At 43.6% G+C, this 23,121-nt stretch overlaps 1 protein-coding gene across 1 annotated transcript in view; it reads left to right on the forward strand.

The window, feature by feature from the left end:
- LOC141128036 (catenin alpha-2-like) overlaps positions 1–23,121 on the forward strand; it is a 603,878-nt gene that overhangs the window by 441,894 nt on the left and 138,863 nt on the right. The window contains exon 4 of the mRNA XM_073615080.1: positions 21,474–21,640. Within this exon, the coding sequence (XP_073471181.1) occupies positions 21,474–21,640 (167 nt within the window). The remainder of the gene's footprint in view (positions 1–21,473; positions 21,641–23,121) is intronic.

A 23,121-nucleotide genomic window follows, 5' to 3' on the forward strand; every position in this document is an offset into this window, starting at 1 on the left:
AGCTGGCCGTCCGGCCAAACTGAGCTATCGGGGGAGAAGAGCCTTGGTGAGAGAGGTAAAGAAGAACCCAAAGATCACTGTGGCTGAGCTCCAGAGATGTAGTCGGGAGATGGGAGAAAGTTGTAGAAAGTCAACCATCACTGCAGCCCTCCACCAGTCAGGGCTTTATGGCAGAGTGGCCCGACTGAAGCATCTACTCAGTGCAAGACACATGAAAGCCCGCATGGAGTTTGCTAAAAAACACCTGAAGGACTCCAAGATGGTGAGAAATAAGATTCTCGGGTCTGATGAGACCAAGATAGAACTTTTTGGCCTTAATTCTAAGCAGTATGTGTGGAGAAAACCAGGCACTGCTCATTACCTATCCAATACAGTCCCAACAGTGAAGTATGGTGGTGGCAGCATCATGCTGTTGGGGGTGTTTTTCAGCTGCAGGGACGACTGGTTGCAATCGAGGGAAAGATGAATGCGTCCAAGTACAGGGATATCCTGGACGAAAACCTTCTCCAGAGTTCTCAGGACCTCAGACTGGGCCGAAGGTTTACCTTCCAACAAGACAATGACCCTAAGCACACAGCTAAAATAACGAAGGAGTGGCTTCACAACAACTCAGTGACTGTTCTTGAATGGCCCAGCCAGAGCCCTGACTTAAACCCAATTGAGCATCTCTGGAGAGACCTAAAAATGGTTGTCCACCAACGTTTACCATCCAACCTGACAGAACTGGAGAGGATCTGCAAGGAGGAATGGCAGAGGATCCCCAAATCCAGGTGTGAAAAATTTGTTGCATCTTTCCCAAAAAGACTCATGGCTGTATTAGATCAAAAGGGCGCTTCTACTAAATATTGAGCAAAGGGTCTGAATACTTAGGACCATGTGATATTTCAGTTTTTCTTTTTTAATAAATCTGCAAAAATCTCAACAATTCTGTGTTTTTCTGTCAATATGGGGTGCTGTGTGTACATTAATGAGGAAAAAAAATGAACTTAAATGATTTTAGCAAATGGCTGCAATATAACAAAGAGTGAAAAATTGAAGGGGGTCTGAATACTTTCCGTCCCCACTGTATGCATCTATCTATCTATCTATCTATCTATCTATCTATCTATCTATCTATCTATCTATCTATCTATCTATCTATAGATATATATATATATATCTATCTATATATTTATTTTTTAGTCGAGACCCTAGAGAATAAAGTGGCGATCGTTGCAATATTTTAGGTCACACGGTATTTGCGCAGCTGTCTTTTTACACGCAATTTTTTTGGAAAACATACACTTTAATGAATTAAAAAAACAAAACATAATATTAACTCCAATATTTTTGTAAAATGTGAAAGATGATATTACGCTGAGTAAATAGATACCTAACATGTCACGCTTGTGGAATGGCGACAAAACTCGTGTATATAAAAATTTCCACCTGGTAAAGTTACAGAGGAGGTCTAGTGCTAGAATTATTGCTCTCACTCTAATGTTCATGGGGATACCTCACTTGTGTGGTTTGAACACCGTTTACATGTGCTTGCACGACTTACGTATGCGTTCACATCTGCTTGTAAGCACAGAGGGATGGGGCGCTTAAAAAAAATGTTTTCCTATTTATTTTACTTTTTATTTTTTCACTGTTCATTATTTTTTATTTACTTTTGGTCCTATTACAATAAATGCAAACATCCCTTGTAATAGAAATAAGGATGACAGGTACTTTATTGAGAGACCTGAGGTCAAAATGACCCCAGATCTCTCATTTACCTTTAAAAGCAAAAAAATATATATTTTTTTAACTTTTGCTCCGGTCCTCCAAGGGTATAGAGAAGAGCTATGGCCATCTTGCCTCGTTTGTCTCTATACACAGCTAATGGCCGCATTGGATTGTTCCCAGGCTTTACAGATTGGTCAGGTAAGCCTGGGAATGACCGGGAAGTGACAGGAGGGCTTCTTAAAAGCGACTGAACAGCGATTTTGCCCACGGGACCACTTTTATCGGAAAGAGAATCGGCCATAGTAAAACAAAATACCGGGATTAGGCATTCACAGAGTAATTTTATTTTTTGCCTTTAGTCTCACTTTAATCAGAAAGATCTCTCCGTAGCAGGTATTATATTTTTTAAATTTGCAATATTTGTCCTGTAAAGGGACCTATTGCATTTAGATCCCGGCAATACGGTGATGTGCAGCCTCTGTCTTCTGTTTACTGCCTTTGTAGGTCTTTTATAGGATAAAATGCCAGAGTGGATTTAACTAGCTGTAGGGCTTTCAATGAAGCGCCATCAAACCGAACAAAAAAGTCAAAATACTCATAAATCATTCATCGTCGTGTTAGACATAAAAATGTGCTTTGGGAGAGCGTGCTCCGTATTTTATGAGCTTAACGCCAAGACTTTTCAAAGGTAAGCAAAAGCGGGGCCATTGCCGTGCCGCTAACCATTCAAAGACCGCAACACCATCGTCCCTACGGGGGCTGCATATTCTAAAGAGCATCATAAAATTGCTCCATTACCCTTCGTACCTGCAGCATCAGATTTTAATAAGCTGAACAAATAAAAAGAAAAATGTTCTAGTTTAATTTTTAAAGGTATTCATCAGTTACATGCATGTCTATCAGAATGTATATCCAACATGTTACACCTTTATGTCTCCTTATTGAATTATTTTATTACGGGTGTTTATAGAGCCCCAACAATTTGCACAATGCTTTTACATTTACATCAGTTCCTGCCCCCGTGGAGCTTACAATCTAAGGTTTTTATCTCACATGCATACACATACGTCAGGAGCCAATTTGTTGGGTGGGAGGAACCATGCAGGCAAGAGTGAACATGGAATCTCTATGCAGGTAGTGTCCTAGTTGGAAATTGAACCAAGGATGTTAGTACACAGCTAGGCTGGAGTGATAGCCACTAAGCCACTGGGTAGTCATATTTTTGTCATTATGTTGGTTTGTGGCAGGTAATGCTAAGCCTGGGGCTTTGGGTATGAAAGATTAAACCCAAAACCTAAATGAACCCCTACAATGATGCTCTAAAGCAAACCTGTGCTTTCTCAATGAAGGACAAAGAAACATGTTGGCTTTAAAGCCTCACTACAGGGGCCCCTGATCTGTTTAGTCACTGGAAATGAAGAAAGGAAGCTCCTAGTTGCTTTAGTTGGAGCTTACACAGGGTTCTCATCCCCATTAGACAGTGCTGAGCTAATCAGGACTGACTTGACTGAGTCAGAGAGGTGGTCTGATGTCACAATCTCATACTCAGCCAATCAGAGGAAGCTTTGTGTCCATTGGTAGAATACAAAGCTGCCTATGAATGGCTGAGTGCCGCTCAGACCGATGCTATTTTGTCTCGCACCCAGAACACTGTGCTGTATACTGTATGTAGCCTCAATTGCATACGGTTTATACAGCACACCCAGTGGTCACACATGTTAGTGAAGGAAATAGTTTGTTTGGGCCAGTTTAGGTACTGTGGAGAGCACTGATCCAGACTACTCCAGCCAGTGTGGTGGCCCCATGTCCTGTGTGCCTTGGACTTCTTCTAAATGTTCTTCCACTGTGGGGGCTCTCAAAATTTAGAGCTAGAACTATTGAGGTGCCGTGAAGTGGATGTATTTGAATGTATTTGCAAATGTGTGCAAACTAAACCTCTGTCTTTAATGCATACTGTTAAACAGGATAATTCGGTTGGTTGCAAACTGGTGGGCAAGTTAAGCTGGGAACTTTCTTTGGTTTTGTTTGACATCCTTCTAAATGTTTGCCTGTGTTACCAGATCTACCCTGGATCTCATGGTGGGGGGGATGCTGTTTCTGAGGCTAAGTGCAAGTAGCTGTGTTCTGAACTGTTTACTGATATGGTTCTCAGCTAGATTTTTTGTTGTGGTAGAGTCCTACAGAGACAATGCTTTGCAGCCACATGTTACACTGCTTGAGCCACAGAGTCCTTGCTGTGAAGAGTCCATGTTTGTGCAGCTTTCATAATCTGCTTTGTAGTATTTTCCAATTGTAGCGCTACCCCTGGAGGAGCTGCTTAAGTTTGTTTAGTCCGCTACTCTGCCTCTCAACCCCATTAAGAGTCCCAGCCCCCTCTGGCACACCTGGCAATAGTGTAAGTGCAAAAACCAATGAGAAACACACACGTTATGATAAAACACAGGCATTGTCTTTACTGCAACATTTCTGTGGAAAGGTAACAAACAGTAACAATATATATGTTCAAGGAATGCAATGGGAGAGCAATGACTGAGGTTTTGAGCAATATAGCTCAATACTATATTCAGGCTGCTTTCAGGGGATCCAAAACCTAAGAATAACCCCAAAAGAAGAGGCACACTTACATGGCAAATAAATCACAATATGGCAATCCGTATCAGATTGGTTACCTTTCCTCAGGTTGGCTCTATGAGTCCAGGCAGGAGGAGAGCAGAGCAATTAACCTCTTTGTGTCAGACCTCTCTCTTCTGTCCCCTCACAGGCCCAACTTTAAACACTTTATTTCAATCAATATGTAATGGCTTAACCACCTAGATGAACTGTCCCACACACCCACTGCATATACAGAGCCTTGAATATGTGTGTGAGGGTCCGTATGGCACTTGTAGCTTCAGTCCTTTTGAAGAACAGATAAAACCTTGTGTCTTCAGCTAGCCACTTTCATTGATGCACATACACTCCTGAATAGCAGGGCCAAACAACACAACTTGCCCAGATTATCAAGTGAAGAAAGCAGGATCTTTCTCAGCAAGGTGAAAGGACAATGGTGTCTGTATACAGTGTCCCTGGAAATGGATGGCCTTATCCTTTTGCCCTGTGGCACTACAAGTGTCTGCAAGATGACTAATAGCATGATGTCTGTATACAGTGTCCAATTAACTTCTTCTGTGGTGCAGTGTCCCTGTTTCCTGCAAATGGACAAAAGCCCTCTCACCCAATCCTGCAGCCAAGGCACCCCTGGAGTTGGAGACAGAGGGTGCTATGCCCAGAGCTGCATGGGTTGCCTGCCAGTGAAGCTGGCTGATGGTTCCAGGAGCGGACACCCAGGAGCAGAGAGGGTGGTCTCAGCCAGGCAGATCTTAACAGGTGGAAAAGCAGAGATGTCGTCAGAAGCCAGGCCGGGGGTCAAACATAAGAAGGCAGTCAGAAGCAGAGGCAGGAGGTGTAGTTGTGATCAACCCGGGGTCAAACACAGGAAGTCAATCTGGAACAGACAAGAACAGGTCCATGAAACAAGCCGGGTTCAGAGCCAGGAGAGAAGCCAGAGCTGGTCAGGGTAAGCCGGGTCAGTAACAGGTAATCCAACAGGAGCAAGGAACACAGGATACAGAGCTGACGATAATCCAGCGATTTATGAGAGCACTTGGAGTCCTTATATAGGCCAGCAGAACACTGGTAATTAGCACGTTTTGCGCACGCATGTGCTATCGGTGCATTTGCCTCTGGATGTGCACCTGGTATCCACCTCTCTCAGGTTGGATGTCCCGAATGGTGATGGAGGCCTAAATCATGCAGTGAAATCACCTGGGAGACAGCATCTCTCCCTCAGGTCTGATCTCTAACTCCGCCTCATGCTGTTTGAATTCTCCTCAGGAAATCAAAATGGAGTCTCTCCTTTCCTGCCCTCAGAGCATGATGGTCTTTTGTAGTTTCATACAGTTAAATCTGAATGTGAAACTTGAGTCCTATAACTACAATTCCCGCTTTGCTCCCTGATGGTAATCACTCTGCTGACAGGATGTGGTAAAACAGAGTCTTAGTTGGCACTGGAGGGAAACAGTCTCATTGCAACAATGTTGCAGAGTGTCTTTTGATACTTCAGTTAAGATAGCCAGCTCCCTGCTACATAATGTATGCACTCTCTTGCCATTCTGACCCTGTTTGGCATGATAAATTCTAAATTTGCACCTGTTTAAGAAACCACAAGTTACAGTTGCTCTCTCTCTCTCTCTCTTTGATCATTTGGCCAATTACCCATCCTGTTCTAATATGACATACCTGAAAAGAAAAACATTTACTTTGACATTTAACTTGGAAATCTTCAATAAACCTGAGTTTTGGCAAAATTCCCCAGAAAAAAAAGAAAATCTTGGCAGTTCTTCCGTAAATGTATACAGAGTATTGAACTTTTCTTCAATCTTTTTTACAGAATTTTGTATTTTTATTTTGCATTCTCTTTTAAAATCACATCTAATACATTTTTTTTTCATTATTTATTGCGTCTTGGAAACAAAGCTTTACGCACAATATTTTACAGCATATTAAAAAATGAACAAGCACTCCGTACATTGTATTTTTTTACTTTCTACATCTCTGCCTTTCCTGTTTACATACACATTCCATGAATAAAGATTTTTTTTTTGGGGGGGGGGCTTTTTGTTTACAGAAACAAACAAAAAAAAAAGACTGTATTTTCTGCTAGACTGGGAACAGCGGGTACATTATCACTCATTTTAGTAATAAGAAGACAGAAATGAATAGTGTTGCTGGAGAAGTATAAATCTCCACTTCGGTAACTCGTAGTTCCCACCGAGCCTTTAGAAGGAATGAAAGCTGAAGCTTGCAGCATTACTGAACGAGAACTCAAAATAAGGACTTGTGTGATGATGTCTAGGCTTGTTTTATTTATATATTTTTTTTCTATGCTGGTATAAAATTTAAAGGAAAGAGTTGTAAAAAGCAAAAATAATTAGTGGGATGTACAGTAAAACTGTTTACTCCGCGGTGAACATAGGAAAGCAATAAAGTGTCTAGAAGCTGTAAAGTTCTAGGTCACAATACGAATTAACAAGAGTTTTACTATTCACTAAGCTAAATGAGTTATTTCAACCACTTCTAATCTGCGATGTGTATTTTAGCATTTCCAGACATGATGCCCAGGTCAGAGGACTAAAAAATATTCTCCGTAATGAGAGCCAATACTCACTACTCTGTGCGGCTGCTGGCTCTCAATCCTGTCTGTTAATGACAGCTGGGGTCCCCACCAGAATGGTTTCCAATCTTGTTACCATTATATCAACTCTTATACACACTAAACAAAATCTGAATGAATAATATCAATTCTTAATGTCCATCCAATAAAGTGACATCAATGCTACATTTATATCAGTACACCAAAGGAAACTTGATGTGTCAAGAAATAACTTCCACCTCTAATTTCACTGCGGCTTACCGACTCCCTATGATCTCCTATTACGAGAGATCACAAGCGCTTTCGGCTTAGTACCCGGCCAGGGCCTTTGAAGGACACAGCGACAGCTTCTTCACAAACTTCCATTCCTCACAGAGGGCGCAATTGCACTTTTAGCAGTCAGCTCCTGGTCTGCACCATTGTTAGGATCTGGACACTTTCACACCAGGTCTACACATTGACACCCCAGTGATTAGCGCTACCTGCTCCAGGTCTGTTCTGAAAGATTACTTGCTTGATCATGGAACACTGACTGTGATTCTACATTTTATGTCTACACTGTATGTTTATGAGATATATACAATATATACATACATATGTATATATATATATATATATATATATATATATATATATATATATATATATATATATATAAATAAATAACACTGAAGAAATTACACTTTGCTACAATGTAAAGTAGTGAGTGCACAGCTTGTATAACTGTGTAAATTTGCTGTCCCCTCAAAATAACTCAACAAACAGCCATTAATGTCTAAACCACTGGCAACAAAAGTGAGTACACCCCTAAGTGAAAATGTCCAAATTGGGCCCAATTAGCCATTTTCCCTCCCCGGAGTCATGTGACTCATTATTATTACAAGGTCTCAGGTGTGAATGGGGAGCAGGTGTGTTAAATTTGGTGTTATCACTCTCACTCTCTTATACTGGTCACTGGAAGTTCAACATGGCACCTCATGGCAAAGAACTCTCTGAGGATCTGAAAAAAAAGAATTATCGCTATACATAACGATGGCCTAGGCATATAAGAAGATTGTCAAGACCATGAAACTGAGCTACACCTCGGTGGCCAAGACCATACAGCGGTTTAACAGGACAGGTTCCACTCAGAACAGGCCTCTCCATGGTCGACCAAAGGAGTTGAGTGCACATGTTCAGCGTCATATCCAGAGGTTGTCTTTGGGAAATAGACGTATGAGTGCTGCCAGCATTGCTGCAGAGGTTGAAGGGGTGGGGGGTCAGCCTGTCAGTGCTCAGACCATATGCCGCATACTGCATCAGATTGGTCTGCATGGCTGTCATCCCAGAAGGAAGCCTCTTCTAAAGATGATGCAAAAGAAAGCCCGCAAACAGCTTAGCTTGCTGAAGACAAGCATACTAAGGACATGGATTACTGGAACCATGTCCTGTGGTTTGATGAGACCAAGATAAACGTATTTGGTTCAGATGGCGTCAAACGTGTGTGGTGACAACCAGGTGAGGAGTAAAAAGACAAGTGTGTCTTGCCTACAGTCAAGCATTGTGGTGGGAGTGTCATGGTCTGGGGCTGCATGAGTGCTACCAGCGCTGGGGAGCTACAGTTCATCGAGGGAACAATGAATGCCAACATGTACAGTGACATACTGAAGTAGAACATGATCCCCTCCCTTTGGAGACTGGGCCGCAGGGCAGTATTCCAACATGATAATGACGCAAACACACCATCAAGACGACCACTGCCTTATTAAAGAAGCTAAGGGTAAAGGTGATGGACTGGCCAAGCATAAACCCTATTGAGCATCTGTGGGGCATCGCTGTATATATATATACATATATATATATTTTGTCATCCTGCGGAACGCATTCATCAGATCCTTCTTGTTCAGATCTATTGCTAAATGACAAAGTTTATTTATAAAGCACTGTTCTGCATACACATCTGGGAGCGGGTATTGGTAAGCCTTCGTCTTTCCTTATGGAGGTTGCTGTTTTCTCCGAGGCCTCGCTATTCATTCAGACAACCCTAAATGTCAGGTGAACTTTTCCTGCATAAACGTGAATTGATCGAGTAGAAAACCCCACAGCAGAAATGTTACAGCCACAAGAATCACCTGTGCTGAAAATGAAACTCTCTCCTACATATGTTCCTGCAATGTATCACAGCGTTTCCTGAGATGAACCTGTTAACCCCCTTTGTGACTATTGTTTGAGTGCAAATATTTCAATCAGAAACCTATAAAAGGAATGTTTTCTTTAGATATTACATAAAAATTAACAGGTAAAGGTAAGGTACATTTCAAATGTTATGTATGCCTATTTTATAGTCACGCCTTGCAGCCAGCGTGTAGTAAAACTGTAGGCATGGGCACACTTTCTGGAGGTGTTTTGCTGAGAAACCATAGTGTCTGCAAGTTTCATAGAAGACCCTATTGATTGGTGAGATCCATCTGGTAATGTAGTAAAACTTAAGCTCGACATACTGTGATGATCTGATTTAAGACCAGGTTACACAGCTAAATATTTTAGAAGGGTGAACTTCTCCTTTTCTTTCTCTAGCATAGATGGTACTGTCTGGCCTAGTCAGTTGTACCCAGGTTGACATTAAGAACACAGGCAGTGCTGGGATTTATTATTAAAAAGGTCAGCATGCTTTGCAAACTGTCTGACATTGATCTGCTCTCTATTAAATTTGTTGAAATATAATGAAAAATGTTTTTTAACCCCTTCCCAGCCGTTCACTGCAGCCCTATATTTTTGTCAGGTGGAAGGACAGGCTTCCTGATCATAGTTACATCATACTATGATTAGGAAGCCTGTCCTTCCACCATGGTCCTTCCACCATGGTCCTTCCACCATGGTCCTTCCACCATGTAGAGGGCATGTGGCCTGGTATGGTTCGGGGGGTGGGGGGGCTCACTCGCCCCCCCCCCCCATCCTGTCCTCCAGGCTGCATGCTTGGATAAGAGTCTGGTATGTATTTGGGGGGGGGGAACCCACGCCAATTTTTTTTTTTACATTTCAGCATGGAGTTCCCCTTAAAATCCATATCAGCACCGAAGGGCCTGGTATGGATTTTTTGGGGGGGGGCACACTGTTTTTTTTTTTATTTTTTTTATTTTGGCACGAAGTTCCCCTTAAAATCCATACCATACCTGAAGGGCCTGGTATGAACTGGGGTGGGGGGACCCACGCCAATTTTTTCCTTGATTTTTCAGCTATATTTCTGGAAGCCGGCAATACATTACAGCCGCAAGTAATTTTAAATGACATTTTTTCATTTAGAAATGTCATTTTGCTGCAGCATTTTTAAAACACATCACACATTCGCCACTTTACAGGCAGACTAAGGGGACCCCCCCCCCCCGGCACAATATTTAAAGGAATATTTCATTTTTATTGAGTAACTTTAAGCATGATTAAAATCACTGCTCCTGAAAAAACGGTTGTTTTAAAAACTTTTTTTGCATTGATACATGTCCCCTGGGGCAGTACCCGGGTCCCCAAACACTTTTTATGGCAATAATTTGCATATAAGCCTTTAAAATGAGCATTTTGGATTTTTCATGTTCGTGTCCCATAGACTTTAAGAAGGGGTTCGCATGTTCGCACAAATTTTTTGCCTTTTCGCATATTCTGGTGCGAACCGAACCTGGAGGTGTTTGGCCCATCCCTATTTATCACTATCATATCTCATCCCAAGCGACTCTTCTTCAGGGAGAATACATTTAGTTCTTGTAGTCGTTCCTCATAGTTTAGGTCCTCCAGCCCCCTTATTAATTTTGTTGCCCTTCTCTGGACTCTCTCCAGCTCCAGCACATCCTTCCGTAGGATTGGTGACCAGAAATGGATGGAATACTTCAGATGTGGCCGAACCAGAGTTTTATAAAGTGGCAGGATTATAATTTTATCTCTGGAGTAAATTCCCTTTTTAAATGTGTTCACTGGGATGTGCTTCTAACTGTGGGGAGAGGGGACTGACTGGGAGTACAGAGAGATCGCTGTTCCTAATCATTAGGAACAGACGATCACTCTGTACTTCCCGGTCAGAGCGGGGATCTGTTTGTTTACATTGACAGATCCCCGTTCTGGCTCTCTGTGGAGCGATCGCGGCTGCCGGCCACGCGAATCAGCTCCCCTGATGTGCTATAGCTGTAAAACGGACCGACGTACAGCTACGGCAATTCGCAGAAATGAGCCGACCTGCCACAGTATAATGACAGCGGATGGTCGGCAAGTGGTTAATGCATGCTAATATTCTGCTGGCTTTGCTTGCTGCAGCTTGCCAATGCATTCTATTGCTCAGTCTGTCTTCTACTAGGACCCCCAGATCCTTCTCCATCCTGGAATCCCCCAGGGATTCTCACCCTAGTGAGAACTTGAGTTTATATTTTTAACCCCCAAGTGCCATTGTCATTTGCCATCTAGTTGCCAACCCCATTCATTTATTCAGACCCTCTTGTAAGGTTTCTATACCCTGCTGTGATGCTATTGCCCTACTTTCTTTTGTGTTGTCAGCAAACACTGAGGTTGAACTATTTATCCCATCCTCTATATCATTTATAAATAAATTAAACAGAATTGGTCCCAGGACAGAGCCTTGGGGTACCCCATTAACCACTCTAGACCATTTTGAGTACACGTTATTTTATTATTTATCAGCACCCTTTGGACCTTCCCCTGTAGCCAATTTTCTATCCAAGAACAAACCCTATGGTCCATACCCACAGACCTTAGTTTGTAGATTAACCACCTCAATACCGGGCACTTACACCACCTTCCTGCCCAAGCCAATTTTCAGCTTTCAGAGCTGTTGCTGTTTAAATGACAATTGCGCGGTCATGCTATACTGTACCCAAACAGAATTGTTATCATTTTGTTCCCATCTTTTGGTGGTATTTGATCACCTCTGCGTTTTTTATTTTTTGCTACACAAATTAAAAAACCTAAATTTTTTCTTTTGTTTCTGTTATAAATTTTGTAAATACTGTAAGTTTTCTCCTTCATCGATGGGCACTGATAAGGCGGCACTGAGGGGCATTGATAAGGCAGCACCAATGAGGTGGCACTGATGGGCACTGATGGGTACTGACGATGGGTACTGATAGGTGGCACTGATAGGCGGCACTTATATGCAGCACTTATGGGCATTCATGGGTGGCACTGGTGGGCACTGATGGACACTGATAGGTGAAACTGATGGGCACTAAAAGGCTGCACTGATAGGTACTTATGGGTGGCACTGACAGGCGGCACTGCTGGGCACCGATAGGTGGCACTGCTGGGCACTGATACGTGGCACTGAAGGGCACTGATAGATGGCATTGATAGGCATCACTGATGGCACTGGCAGGAATTGGGGATGGGCACTGATTGGCAGCTGCCTGGGCACTGATTGGCATTTCCATGGTGGTCTAGGGTTGCATACCTGGTGGTACAGGGTGGTGCCAATCCCTGGTGGTCCTGGCGGCATCCTGGTGGTCCTGGGTGAGCATCCGAGGGGGGGCTGCTCTGATAAACAATCAGCACAGACCCCCCTGTCAGGAGAGCAGCCGATCAGCTCTCCTCTACTCACGTCTGTCAGACTCAAGTGAGGAAAAGCTGATCAACGGCTCTTCCTGTTTACATCGTGATCAGCCGTGATTAGACAGAGGCTCTTTACCGAGATCGGTGTAGTGGTGTGTCTGATTGGGTCATATGATGGCCTCCAGAATGAGAGCCGCGCTGCCTAGCCATTATTTGACAGCCGGCGGGCAGGAGATGTTTAGGCGTGATCACTGGGATTTCCTGTCACGTGGTCACATGATCGAGAGTTCATCCTGCTGTCTATCAATCATGACTAGAGATCCGGAGCTGTCTCTGACATCTTGGTCATTGTGCTGGGAGTGCACAATGAGCGTGCTCTCAGCACAGAATCCTTGGCATTATTGCCCACTGTCAATGCTGCTGTGCATATGCGTTACTATTTTGGCAACAGGTTAAATGTTTACTTTTTTTTTTACTTATTATTTTAAAATAAATTTTTTATTTAAAAAATGCTGTAGCACCTACAGTTAATATATGTGCATCTGCACTTACTGTTCTCCGTAGGCCCCTGCAAAGTCCAATAAATGGCTGTTGATCCTGCCAGTGAAGTCCACATAACGCAGCTTCCTGTGATAGTGTGGCAATGATGCTGCACCAGTTGTGAATTCAGAGCAGAGTTGTCACCCTCATGTAGGCTGTGCCTGTTTTCACTAAAGTGAGGTAAACAAAATGTTACAGGGGGTGTGGCTATCAGCATTGTCACTGCTGATTCATAACTGTAGCTTGTCAATCAGCACCTGGCCAAACCTAGTCCTGCCCACTGCTTTCTAGATTGACAGCACTGCCTCTGTGGCTGAAACCCTCCCACTGACTGTGAGCTGCAGTGTCTGGCAGGGGGAGGGTGAGACACAAATGATGACTTTATGACTTTATATCAAGAATAAGAAGCAGGGATGGCTAGATATGAGTGGCTACACTAAGGAGACTGGGACCAGACTGTGTATGCTTTAAGTTAGATTTTTTACATTGAAACCAAAACCATACAAACACCAACACACAACAAACATAAAGATATAAGTGAACCATACCCCAATGACAAAAATACTAGCAACCTAACAGAGTAACAGAAATCCTAACAGACTGATTATATGCAATACACAAAATGGAGAACGACGATCAACCGGGTAACCTGTGCACGCGGAACAGATGGGAAGGGGGTACCAGGACTGGGTTTAGGAACAAGAGGAGAAGATAAGAGGCAGTAGGGCACAGGATACAGGGTAGAAGCAAGATCAGGGTCAGGATCAGAATAAATTGCAAGCAGCCTCTGGCAGCAGAGCAAAACACTGAGGTTAGAGACACTAGTAGGGGGGACCGAAATACTCGTCCTGGCAGACACCTGCTGTTGGACACCAAAACGACAACATTCTACTCTGGGAAGCACAGTGCCACCAGCTGCTCATCTAGGTCTTGAAAGTTTACATTCAAGACCTATTACTTATGCATGACATAGTAACTGGATTTTTGACTGATGCAGCGTACACATGGGTGGACTTTTCGACCGGACTGGTCCGACGGACTTTCCGATGGACTTTCGACAGACTTTTGACGGACTTCCGACTGACTTTTGAACGAATGGACTTGCCTGCACACGATCACACCAAAGTCCGACAGATTCGTATGTGATGACGTACGACCGGACTAAAATAAGGAAGTTGATAGCCGGTAGCCAATAGCTGCCCGAGCGTGGGTTTTCGTCCTTCGGACTAGTATACAGACGAGCGGATTTTTCAACCGGACTCGAGTCCGTCGGACAAATTTGAAACATGTTCCAAATCTAAAGTCCGTCAGATTTTTGACTGAAAAAGTCCGCTGCAGGTCCAATGGAGCCCACACACGGTCGGATTGTCCGCTGGATTCGGTCCGTCGGACCAGTCCGGTCGAAAAGTCCATCCATATGTACATGGCATTAGACTCTCATACTGCAGACTTCCATGCATTAATTGTAAGGGATGGCACAAGACATAGAATTATATGACAGAGTAGTGTTTGGACAACATCAATGACATCAGCAGTCAACATCAATTACAAAGTATTACTCCAGTTTAGATCAATGTATTTACCCCCTAAACACCATGTGACCATGACCGATGCCAACAGCTTGGTCCCAACGAGCATCTAGTGCTCATAACTGTGTACACTTTGCAAAGTTTTGACATGTGCTCATACACGTTTGAGCTCTTTGATACATATGCTTGCCACAGTGAACAGCAGAATAGCTGTGTCCTGCATTAAGGCATGTCTATGAATTAAAAAGATTCACGAGTGGTGTTTCAAACCCAGCACAGAGAGAATGGTAGTAGCATTAGGCAGAGGTAACTGTTGAGGAAGGAAAGAGAAAGTCTCCCCTGACAGAGTCTTTCCTCTGTCAGCTTCCTGGAACATTCTCTCACTGGCAGCTGGTTAAATGCAATGAGGATCACACTGTCTGTGATCAAGCTATGTCACAGCCATTCTCAACCAGGGTTCCCTAGAACCCTAGGGTTCCTCCAGAGGTTGTTAAAGGTTCCTTGAACTGTGGTTGATTGACATGTCATTTGATAATTCCTGCATAATTCCAGGGCCACGGCGAGTTAGTGGCATCACTGAAATGATTCTTTTATCTGTCTGTAAGGGTGTCATTTTAACCACCACTGCAAGGGGGCATTGTTCCCAATGACCACCAATGTAAGGGGCATTTTGTCCCAGTGACCACCAATACAAGAGACATTCTTCCCACTGACCCCCGATAAAGAAGTGTATGACCTTCTACATTTGTGGTGCCATTGCTGTAAATTTCCTTAATTATGTGAACAGCTAATTTCTACAATATAGACAAGATTTAAGTATTCACATGTGTTTACTAATTTCTCAGATACACTGGTGGGCCAGGCTGTATAATTGAAAGTTTAGGGAGCTCTCAATTACAGCCAATGCTTCTACTTTTCCCACATACTACCAGTCCCTCCCTCCCAACATGTACTGTGTACCTTGGAGCTTGGCCACTTGACTAAACACCAATGTCATCCCTAGAAGCTACAAGGGGGAGCTGTATGTACAAGCTGTACGCCTACAATATGCATCATACAGTCCCGCCTCCTAATAGGTAGGCATAGGCATGGGACAAGACCCAAACTAGGTACTTTTCACACTATTTTTCACCCACATACTCTGTCCACTGGTGGACCAGGCCACACCTTCCACCATATAAGTAGAGGCGCAAGCCACAATGGCTGTAGCAAAAGTAATGCATACTTGGGCATAACTTTTTTATTAACCTATATAGGTTGTTCAAATTTCACATGTTGGTATAATAACTCTTCTTCTATAGTAACTTTTCTTATTTTTCATTGCAGGTAAACAATGGATTCCAAGCAGAAGCAACATGCCATCATTGAGTTCTTGACAAAGGAGGGGTGGAGGCTGTCTGACATCCATAGAAGGCTACAGAATGTTTATGGAGATGACACCAATGACAGGAGCAATGTTTTGTCATTGGTGACTCTTGTCAATGGTGTCACCTACGTAAATATTCTGTAGCCTTCTGTGGATGTTTGACAGCCTACACCAATCCTTTGTCAAAAACTCAATGACAGCTCATTGCTTCTGCTTGAAATCCAATATTCATTTTACTACAATTAAAAAGGAAAAGAGTTACTATAGGGGAAGGGTTACTATACCAACATGTGAAATTTAAACAACCTATGTACTGTAAGTTAATATAAACCGTTATGTCCACATTTTTTATGTGTCACTGCATCCTGTTTAAACCAGCAGACTTTTTTGGTCAATCAAGAAAAAAAAAGCCTGTGCCATTTCTGCTTTCTTTTAAGGTTTTTTGAATAATTTTAGAGTGTTTAAAAATGACATAAAAATCTGGTATGCATAATGCCGCGTACACACGACCAGACTTTTCGGAATCAAAGGTCCGACGGAACGAATCCGTTGGACAATTCGATCATGTGTAGGCTTCATCGGACCTTTTCTGTTGAAAAATCTGATGGACCTTACTAATAGAAAAAGTTTCAAATCTTTCTTACGGACTCAATTCCTATCGAACAAACCGTTCGTCTGTATGCTAGTCCGACGGACCAAAAACGACGCAAGGGCAGCTATTGGCTACTGGCTATTGAACTTCCTTTTCTAGTCCGGTCGTACGTCATCACGTAAATGATCGGACTTTGGTGGGATCTTGTGTAAGCAAGTTTGTTTCGTTGGAACTCCGTCGGAACTCCGTTGAAAAGTCCTTCGTTGTTCAGTCCGACGAGAAGTCCGCTCGTGTGTACGCGGCATTAGATGACATTTTCTATGACACACCACCAAAACAAGATACAATTCTTTTAAAAGTGGACTGCGTTGGGTCCCAGTAATATCATTTTCCAGCAAACCTGTCAATCATCACTTCCGAATGTATCACCTCATGTTGTTCTCTTTTCATAGAACTGTAGATATATTTATATGGTCTAGAAGATTTAATTTAATTATATGGTCCAGAAAATTGATTTTTTTTCCCCTAAAAGAGCTGTTTCGATGTATCATCTTGCATCTCTCTACTTGTAATAACTTAAGTATTGTTTTTGTTTTAACCAAGGTTCCAACCTATGAACGCTTCTTGAAATGTAATCACAAATTAGATGCTGTCAAAGCACAGAAGCATTCATCAGTACAGCATATATAAAGAGTTTGGTAATAATAGGTTATGTGCATTGATTTAATACCGTCTTCAAGGCTGATTTACTAAAGAAATACAGAACACGAATTCTCACAGGCATTAAAAGTTTGTCTAACGTTTACATGTGAATAAAGTTACAAAGTTAATGTAGCCTATTGGCCACCATCGGTGACTGCATCCTAGCAATCAAGGACACTAGATGGCATACATCTTCTGCTTCCTATCAACTCAGAATGTTAGGGGACAGTAGCTGTCTAAATTCCGGCAACCAAGGGCACTAGGCAGCCTATTGTCTTTCACTGATGATTGCATTCTAGCAACCAAGAACACTAAATGGCACTTGTTTCCTAGCAGCCTAGCCCACTAGTGACAGTAGCTGCCTGTGACCAAGCAACTAAGTACACTAGGCAGCAAGGGTCACCTGCTTCCTAGGAACTTAGCACACTAGGTGACAGGAGCTGCCTGTGTCCTAGCAACCAAGGGTGCTAGGCAGCCTATTGGCCTCCACTTGTGACAGCATTCTAGCAACCTAGGACACTAGTGACAATAACCCCTTGCCGACTGCCTAGCACATATATACTGTGGCAGGTCAGGTCTATTGCGCAAAATCACGTACCTGTACATGATTTTGTGTAATAGCCACTGGGGGGCACTGGGGGCACTGGGGGCGCAAACGTGCCGCCGGAGGCACGATTGTGCACACAGTGGGAGCCAATCAGCGTGTCCGCTGGACGCAGTGTCCACCGGCCAGCGGCAATCGCTCCCCACAGAGATAGAATAGCTGCCCATATTCTAGCAACCAAGGGCGCTAAGCAGCCTAATGACCTCTATTGGCAACTGCATTCCAGCAACCTAGCATGCTGGGCAGGAGCTGTCTGTGTTCTAGCAACCAAGGGCACTAGACGGAAAAGGTTGCCTGTTTTCTAGGAACCTATGACACTAGATGGCAGGAGCTCCCTGTGTTCTAGCACTTAAAGACGCTAGGCAGCAGGGGCCTGTCAGTAGTGTGTAAGGATGAGCCGAACACTCCCCCTGGTTCGGTTCGCACCAGAACTTGCGAACAGGCAAAGGTTTTTCATGTTAGTGTCCTATAGACTTTAACAGGGTTCCTAATTTGCAGCGAACACCGCATATTGTTTGCTGTTTGCCGAACAGCTGAACAACCAAAGTTTGGCCCGAACTTATGCTCGGGCCGACCATTTGCCCATCCCTAGTAGTGTGTAGTCTGCACTGCCAAGGATACGGGGTATGTCATCACCCATGTAGCTGTCAGGCTAATGGGCACAGTGAACAGTAAAGGAGTGCACATGGGGGAGAAGTGTCCAGTGCCCGGCGCCAACAGATCCTGTCTATGATGGGTACATGAATCCCCCCCATTGTTGATAATGTCAGCTGGCGATGACCAATAGGGTCCTTGTACACTGTGCCGCTGGACGCATGTGAATATTACACAAATGCTACATGCATACGCACATCTTGCCTGCAGCTTCTGTATGCAAGATCCTATTCTTTATGTTGTGAAATAATAACACCTAACTAAATGAGGTCTAATGCCGCATACTCACAAGCGGAATTTCCGTTGGAAAAAACTTGGATGGTTTTTCGGGCGGAATTCCGCTCAAGCTTGCCTTGCATACACACGGTCACACAAACGTTCTCTGAACTTTTGACCATCAAGAATGCTGTGACGTACAACACTACAACCAGGCCCGGATTTACTCCCTTTGCCACCCCAAGGCCGGGCCCTTCAATGACGCCCCCCCCCCCCCACACACACACACACACCACCATTCTCGTCCTTTATCGATGACTGCTACAATAGATCAATTAAAAACATATCTCCACAATGAGAACACTGAAAATAACTGGCTTGAACAGACTAAAAATAATTCAGGGTAAGCGCGTGAGGGGTAAGGATTTTTCACGGGCAATTTTTCAGGGCAATGGCTGGTGTTCAATCATTCCCGGCACCATGGTTGATATGGTGTCAGGATGATTGAAACACATTATTTCTATCATTGCATTGTAATATAAAATTAAATAGTTCAACTCACCATAATGCAGAATCATCGGGAGCCCTGAGCGTGTCACTTGCCACCATCGCTTGTCACTTGCCACTATGCCTGCCACCAGATGGGGATGTCACTTGCCACTATGCCTGCCACCAGATGGGGATGTCACTTGCCATGCTGCCTGCCACCAGATGGAGGAGGGCGGAACAGCGGTGCGGGCAATGAGAGATGTCATCTCATTGTTACTCATCATTACATTGTTCTCATCATTACTTGTCTCCGCTGCGGCCCACAGGTTGGACACCTACTCTCGATTTTCTTTCAAAAATGGCGCCGGGCGGCGCAATCATGCTACTGCGCATGCTCCGCCAGGCCGAGCGCATACGACCTTCCCCGAGCCCAGCTGGCTTCGGAACGGCGCATGCGCAGTTGTGTGGTTGGCTCGTGGACATTTTTTCTACGGGCTACGGTGTCCCTAATAGACTTTAATGGGCAGCCCGAAAGGGGGGGCGGCCGCGAAGTCGCCGCAGGAGCGGCGCCGCCCCTGCACCACTGCTGCCCCGAGGCCGGGCCTCGGTGGCCTTGTGGCAAATCCGGCCCTGACTATGATGAGCCGAGAAAATGAAGTTCAATGCTTCCGAGCATGCATAGAATTGTTTCCGAGCATGCGTGTCCGAATTGCATACAGACTAATGCCCTGTACACACAGTCGGACATTGATCGGACATTCTGACAACAAAATCCTAGGATTTTTTCCGACAGATGTTGGCTCAAACTTGTCTTGCATACACACGGTCACACAAAGTTGTCGGAAAATCCGATCGTTCTAAATGCTGTGACGTAAAACACGTACGTTGGGACTATAAACGGAGCAGTAGCCAATAGCTTTCGTCTCTTAATTTATTCTGAGCATGCATGGCACTTTGTGCGTCGGATTTGTGTACACACGATCAGAATTTCCGACAACGGATTTTGTTGTCGGAAAATTTTATAGCAAGCTCTCAAACTTTGTGTGTCGGAAATTCCAATGGAAAATGTGTGATGGAGCCCACACATGGTCGGAATTTCCGACAACAAGGTCCTATCACACATTTTCCATCGGAAAATCCGACCGTGTGTACAGGGCATAAGGCATTTTCGGATTGGAACTTTTTCCGACCGAAAAATAGAGAACCTGCTCTCAATCTTTTGCTGTCTGGAATTCCGTCAGCAAAAGTCTGATGGAACATACACACGGTCGCGTTTTCTGACTAAAACCTCTCATCAGAGTTTTTCTGGCGGCATTTCCGACTGTGCTTTCTGAATAACAGGGGGGAATAAGGGGGAAAAGGGTTAGCTGAGCCGCTTAAAAGAAAACTATGGCCAAAGCTTTTCTGGTCATACTTCTCTTGAGGGTCACAAAGTACACTTAGTTTTGTACGTCTGTGACCCAAAATCAGCTTATAGTGGGCTATTGCCAGACTTCGGAAGGAACCCAACAATATTGTTGGGATCCACCTCACCGCCTGATTGACATTTGGCTCTGCCTTTCAGCTCGTGGTTGAGAGTCAGAGCCAGCCATGCCCACCCCCTCCCCTACCCGGTGCTCCAGTGAATGCTGGAGGGGCAGAGCAGATCATGAACTGAGGAATCTGAGCTACTTAAACACTGCTGGGGGGGGGATCTGAGCTAGCTGTTTAGTCACTGCTGAAAGTGGGGGGCAGACTGAGCTGAGCTGCTTAGTAACAGCTTGGAGTGGGGAACAGGGATGGCTGAGGTCATTAGTCACTGCCATGAAGGGGGAGCAGGGTCAGCTGAGTCACAATAGTGAAAAAAGTGGTGGGGAAGCTGAGCTGCTGAATGAAAAATATGAGCAACTTCAGTACTTTTGTTGTGATTTTTGAAGATGAACTGCCCCACATTACCTATAACTACAGTGATAGCTTATTTTAAAGCACATTCACTGCTTACTAAGATTAGATAATTACTTGAATGGGCCTGGGCACAGGTTCACTTTAAGACTGCTCTAAAATAATGAGAGCTGGAGGTAGAAAGTAATTTTAATACATCAAAAATTCAAATCGCTTTTGGAAAAAAAAAAAAACACCCTAATCGTCTTTTGTTCCGATAACATTCTGCTTGGCTTTGAGATAGGATTATTGGAGTGCATAATTACGGGTATTAATTAGCAGGTCATTTTATAGAAACCCTGAATCCAACAAATAGCAAATCTCCAGATTACCGATGATTCAGAGCTGTCAGTCATTGTGAATGTTTACTGGGCTCTTGTTAGGTGATCTAAGGACATTTTCCACTGGCATGACAAAACTTTTTTCCTTTATTACAGGAGAGACAATGCGGATCGCCTCATCAGAATTTGCAGATGATCCTTGCTCCTCGGTAAAGCGTGGTACCATGGTACGTGCTGCCCGGGCGCTGCTGTCCGCTGTCACCCGGCTACTCATACTAGCAGACATGGCTGATGTCATGAGGCTTCTTACCCATTTGAAAATTGTAAGTATGATGTGTTGTCAGTTTTATTTAAAGTGTAACTCTAGACCATTTTTTATTTTTTCATCTTTTGGGTCTATTTATATAAAAAAAATACTTTGTGAATGTCTCATCATTTAAGCAAATGTAAGGAATAATATCTGTAACAGTGTTAATATGAGTCTACTGCCAATTTCCTTTTTTTAGCCTTTCACCAGGTGAACATAACATTGTCTAACATTCAATCTTAAGGCTAAGTTCATACTATGCCGGTTTCAGGGTGGCTGCGTTTGCACAGGACCAGCAGTCAATTCATTTGAATGGAGAAAATGTAAAGTTATACCACGCTAGAGTTAAACATTTATATATAGCTACAACAAAAACTATCAGATATCTCTATAGTGCAAAAAAAATTGTATACAAATAAGCTGCGCTCATATAACGTGAGTGATCACATATAATAAATGAAAAAATGCAAATTCTAGTGAAGTACAAAATATTCTAAGTGAAAAAAACAATAAGTGAAAACTAGAAATAAGGAAGTCTGTATGTAAAAGTCTATATGAGAAACTCTTCATCAACCAAAATTAAAAAGGGACAATTAAGTCCACATAACAGAAAGAAAAAATCAGCAGTGTTGAAGATGATAATTCCAATAGTGTGATACAGTCCAGATTTCTTCCACCTCCACCAAGAGAGAGAAGAGAAGAAGAGGGGGGTATTCCTTAATTGAAAAAAAAAAACACTCGGTATGTGGGGACCCTTACACGAACTGTTGGACCCCCTAAAGAGCAAGGTCATATGCGCCAGCAGATTTAGCCCTTAGTAGGGTCTGAAGAACCTCCGTCTTCCGGAAGCCCTCCAGATGCAGCAAGGAATCCTCCACGGTATCCCGATTGGAGATGAAAAATCCAGGTCTAAGGAGCGCACTTTTTATGCCTCCCCCTTCTCCGCGCCTGAAGATGTCATGCCAAGTGTCTCCTCTAGGGGTGGGCTGCTACACCTAGGGGCTCGTCTGGGATCCCTCTTTCTTACAGTTCTGAAGGCAGCTTCTCGTTCCTCTCATTCGAATGGGCTGCTGTTCCTAGAGAAAATGCAGGGAGAAGGTCCCTGCACCTTTTCCAAAATTGCAGCCGCAGGAACACTACATAGTGCTATGTGGTTGCCAGTAAAGGGGGTCCCATTAAGAATGTGAAAACAAGTATTATATAAAAAAATGGTGATCATTTGTTATACACAGTGCTTTAGCAAACTAAAAGCCATTCCGTTACAGCTCACATCTGCTTTAACTATTCTATTTATTATCACATAGTTTAGAACCTGTAATTCCACTTTAAAGGGCTGCTTTCTTCTTGATGCAATGAGCTCATGTCTCTGTTGCTTCTGCTCGGACAGTGATTAGATGGCTCCTCAGATTTGATCTCTGGGAGAAGGATCGTGCAGGTTTATATTATCCCTTAAAACATTTGGAGGAGGCAGAATAGCGGGAGTTTCATGCAATTTTG

Source organism: Aquarana catesbeiana, linkage group LG01, assembly GCF_042186555.1.
Source record: "Aquarana catesbeiana isolate 2022-GZ linkage group LG01, ASM4218655v1, whole genome shotgun sequence".
In the NCBI taxonomy this organism is placed as follows: domain Eukaryota; kingdom Metazoa; phylum Chordata; class Amphibia; order Anura; family Ranidae; genus Aquarana; species Aquarana catesbeiana.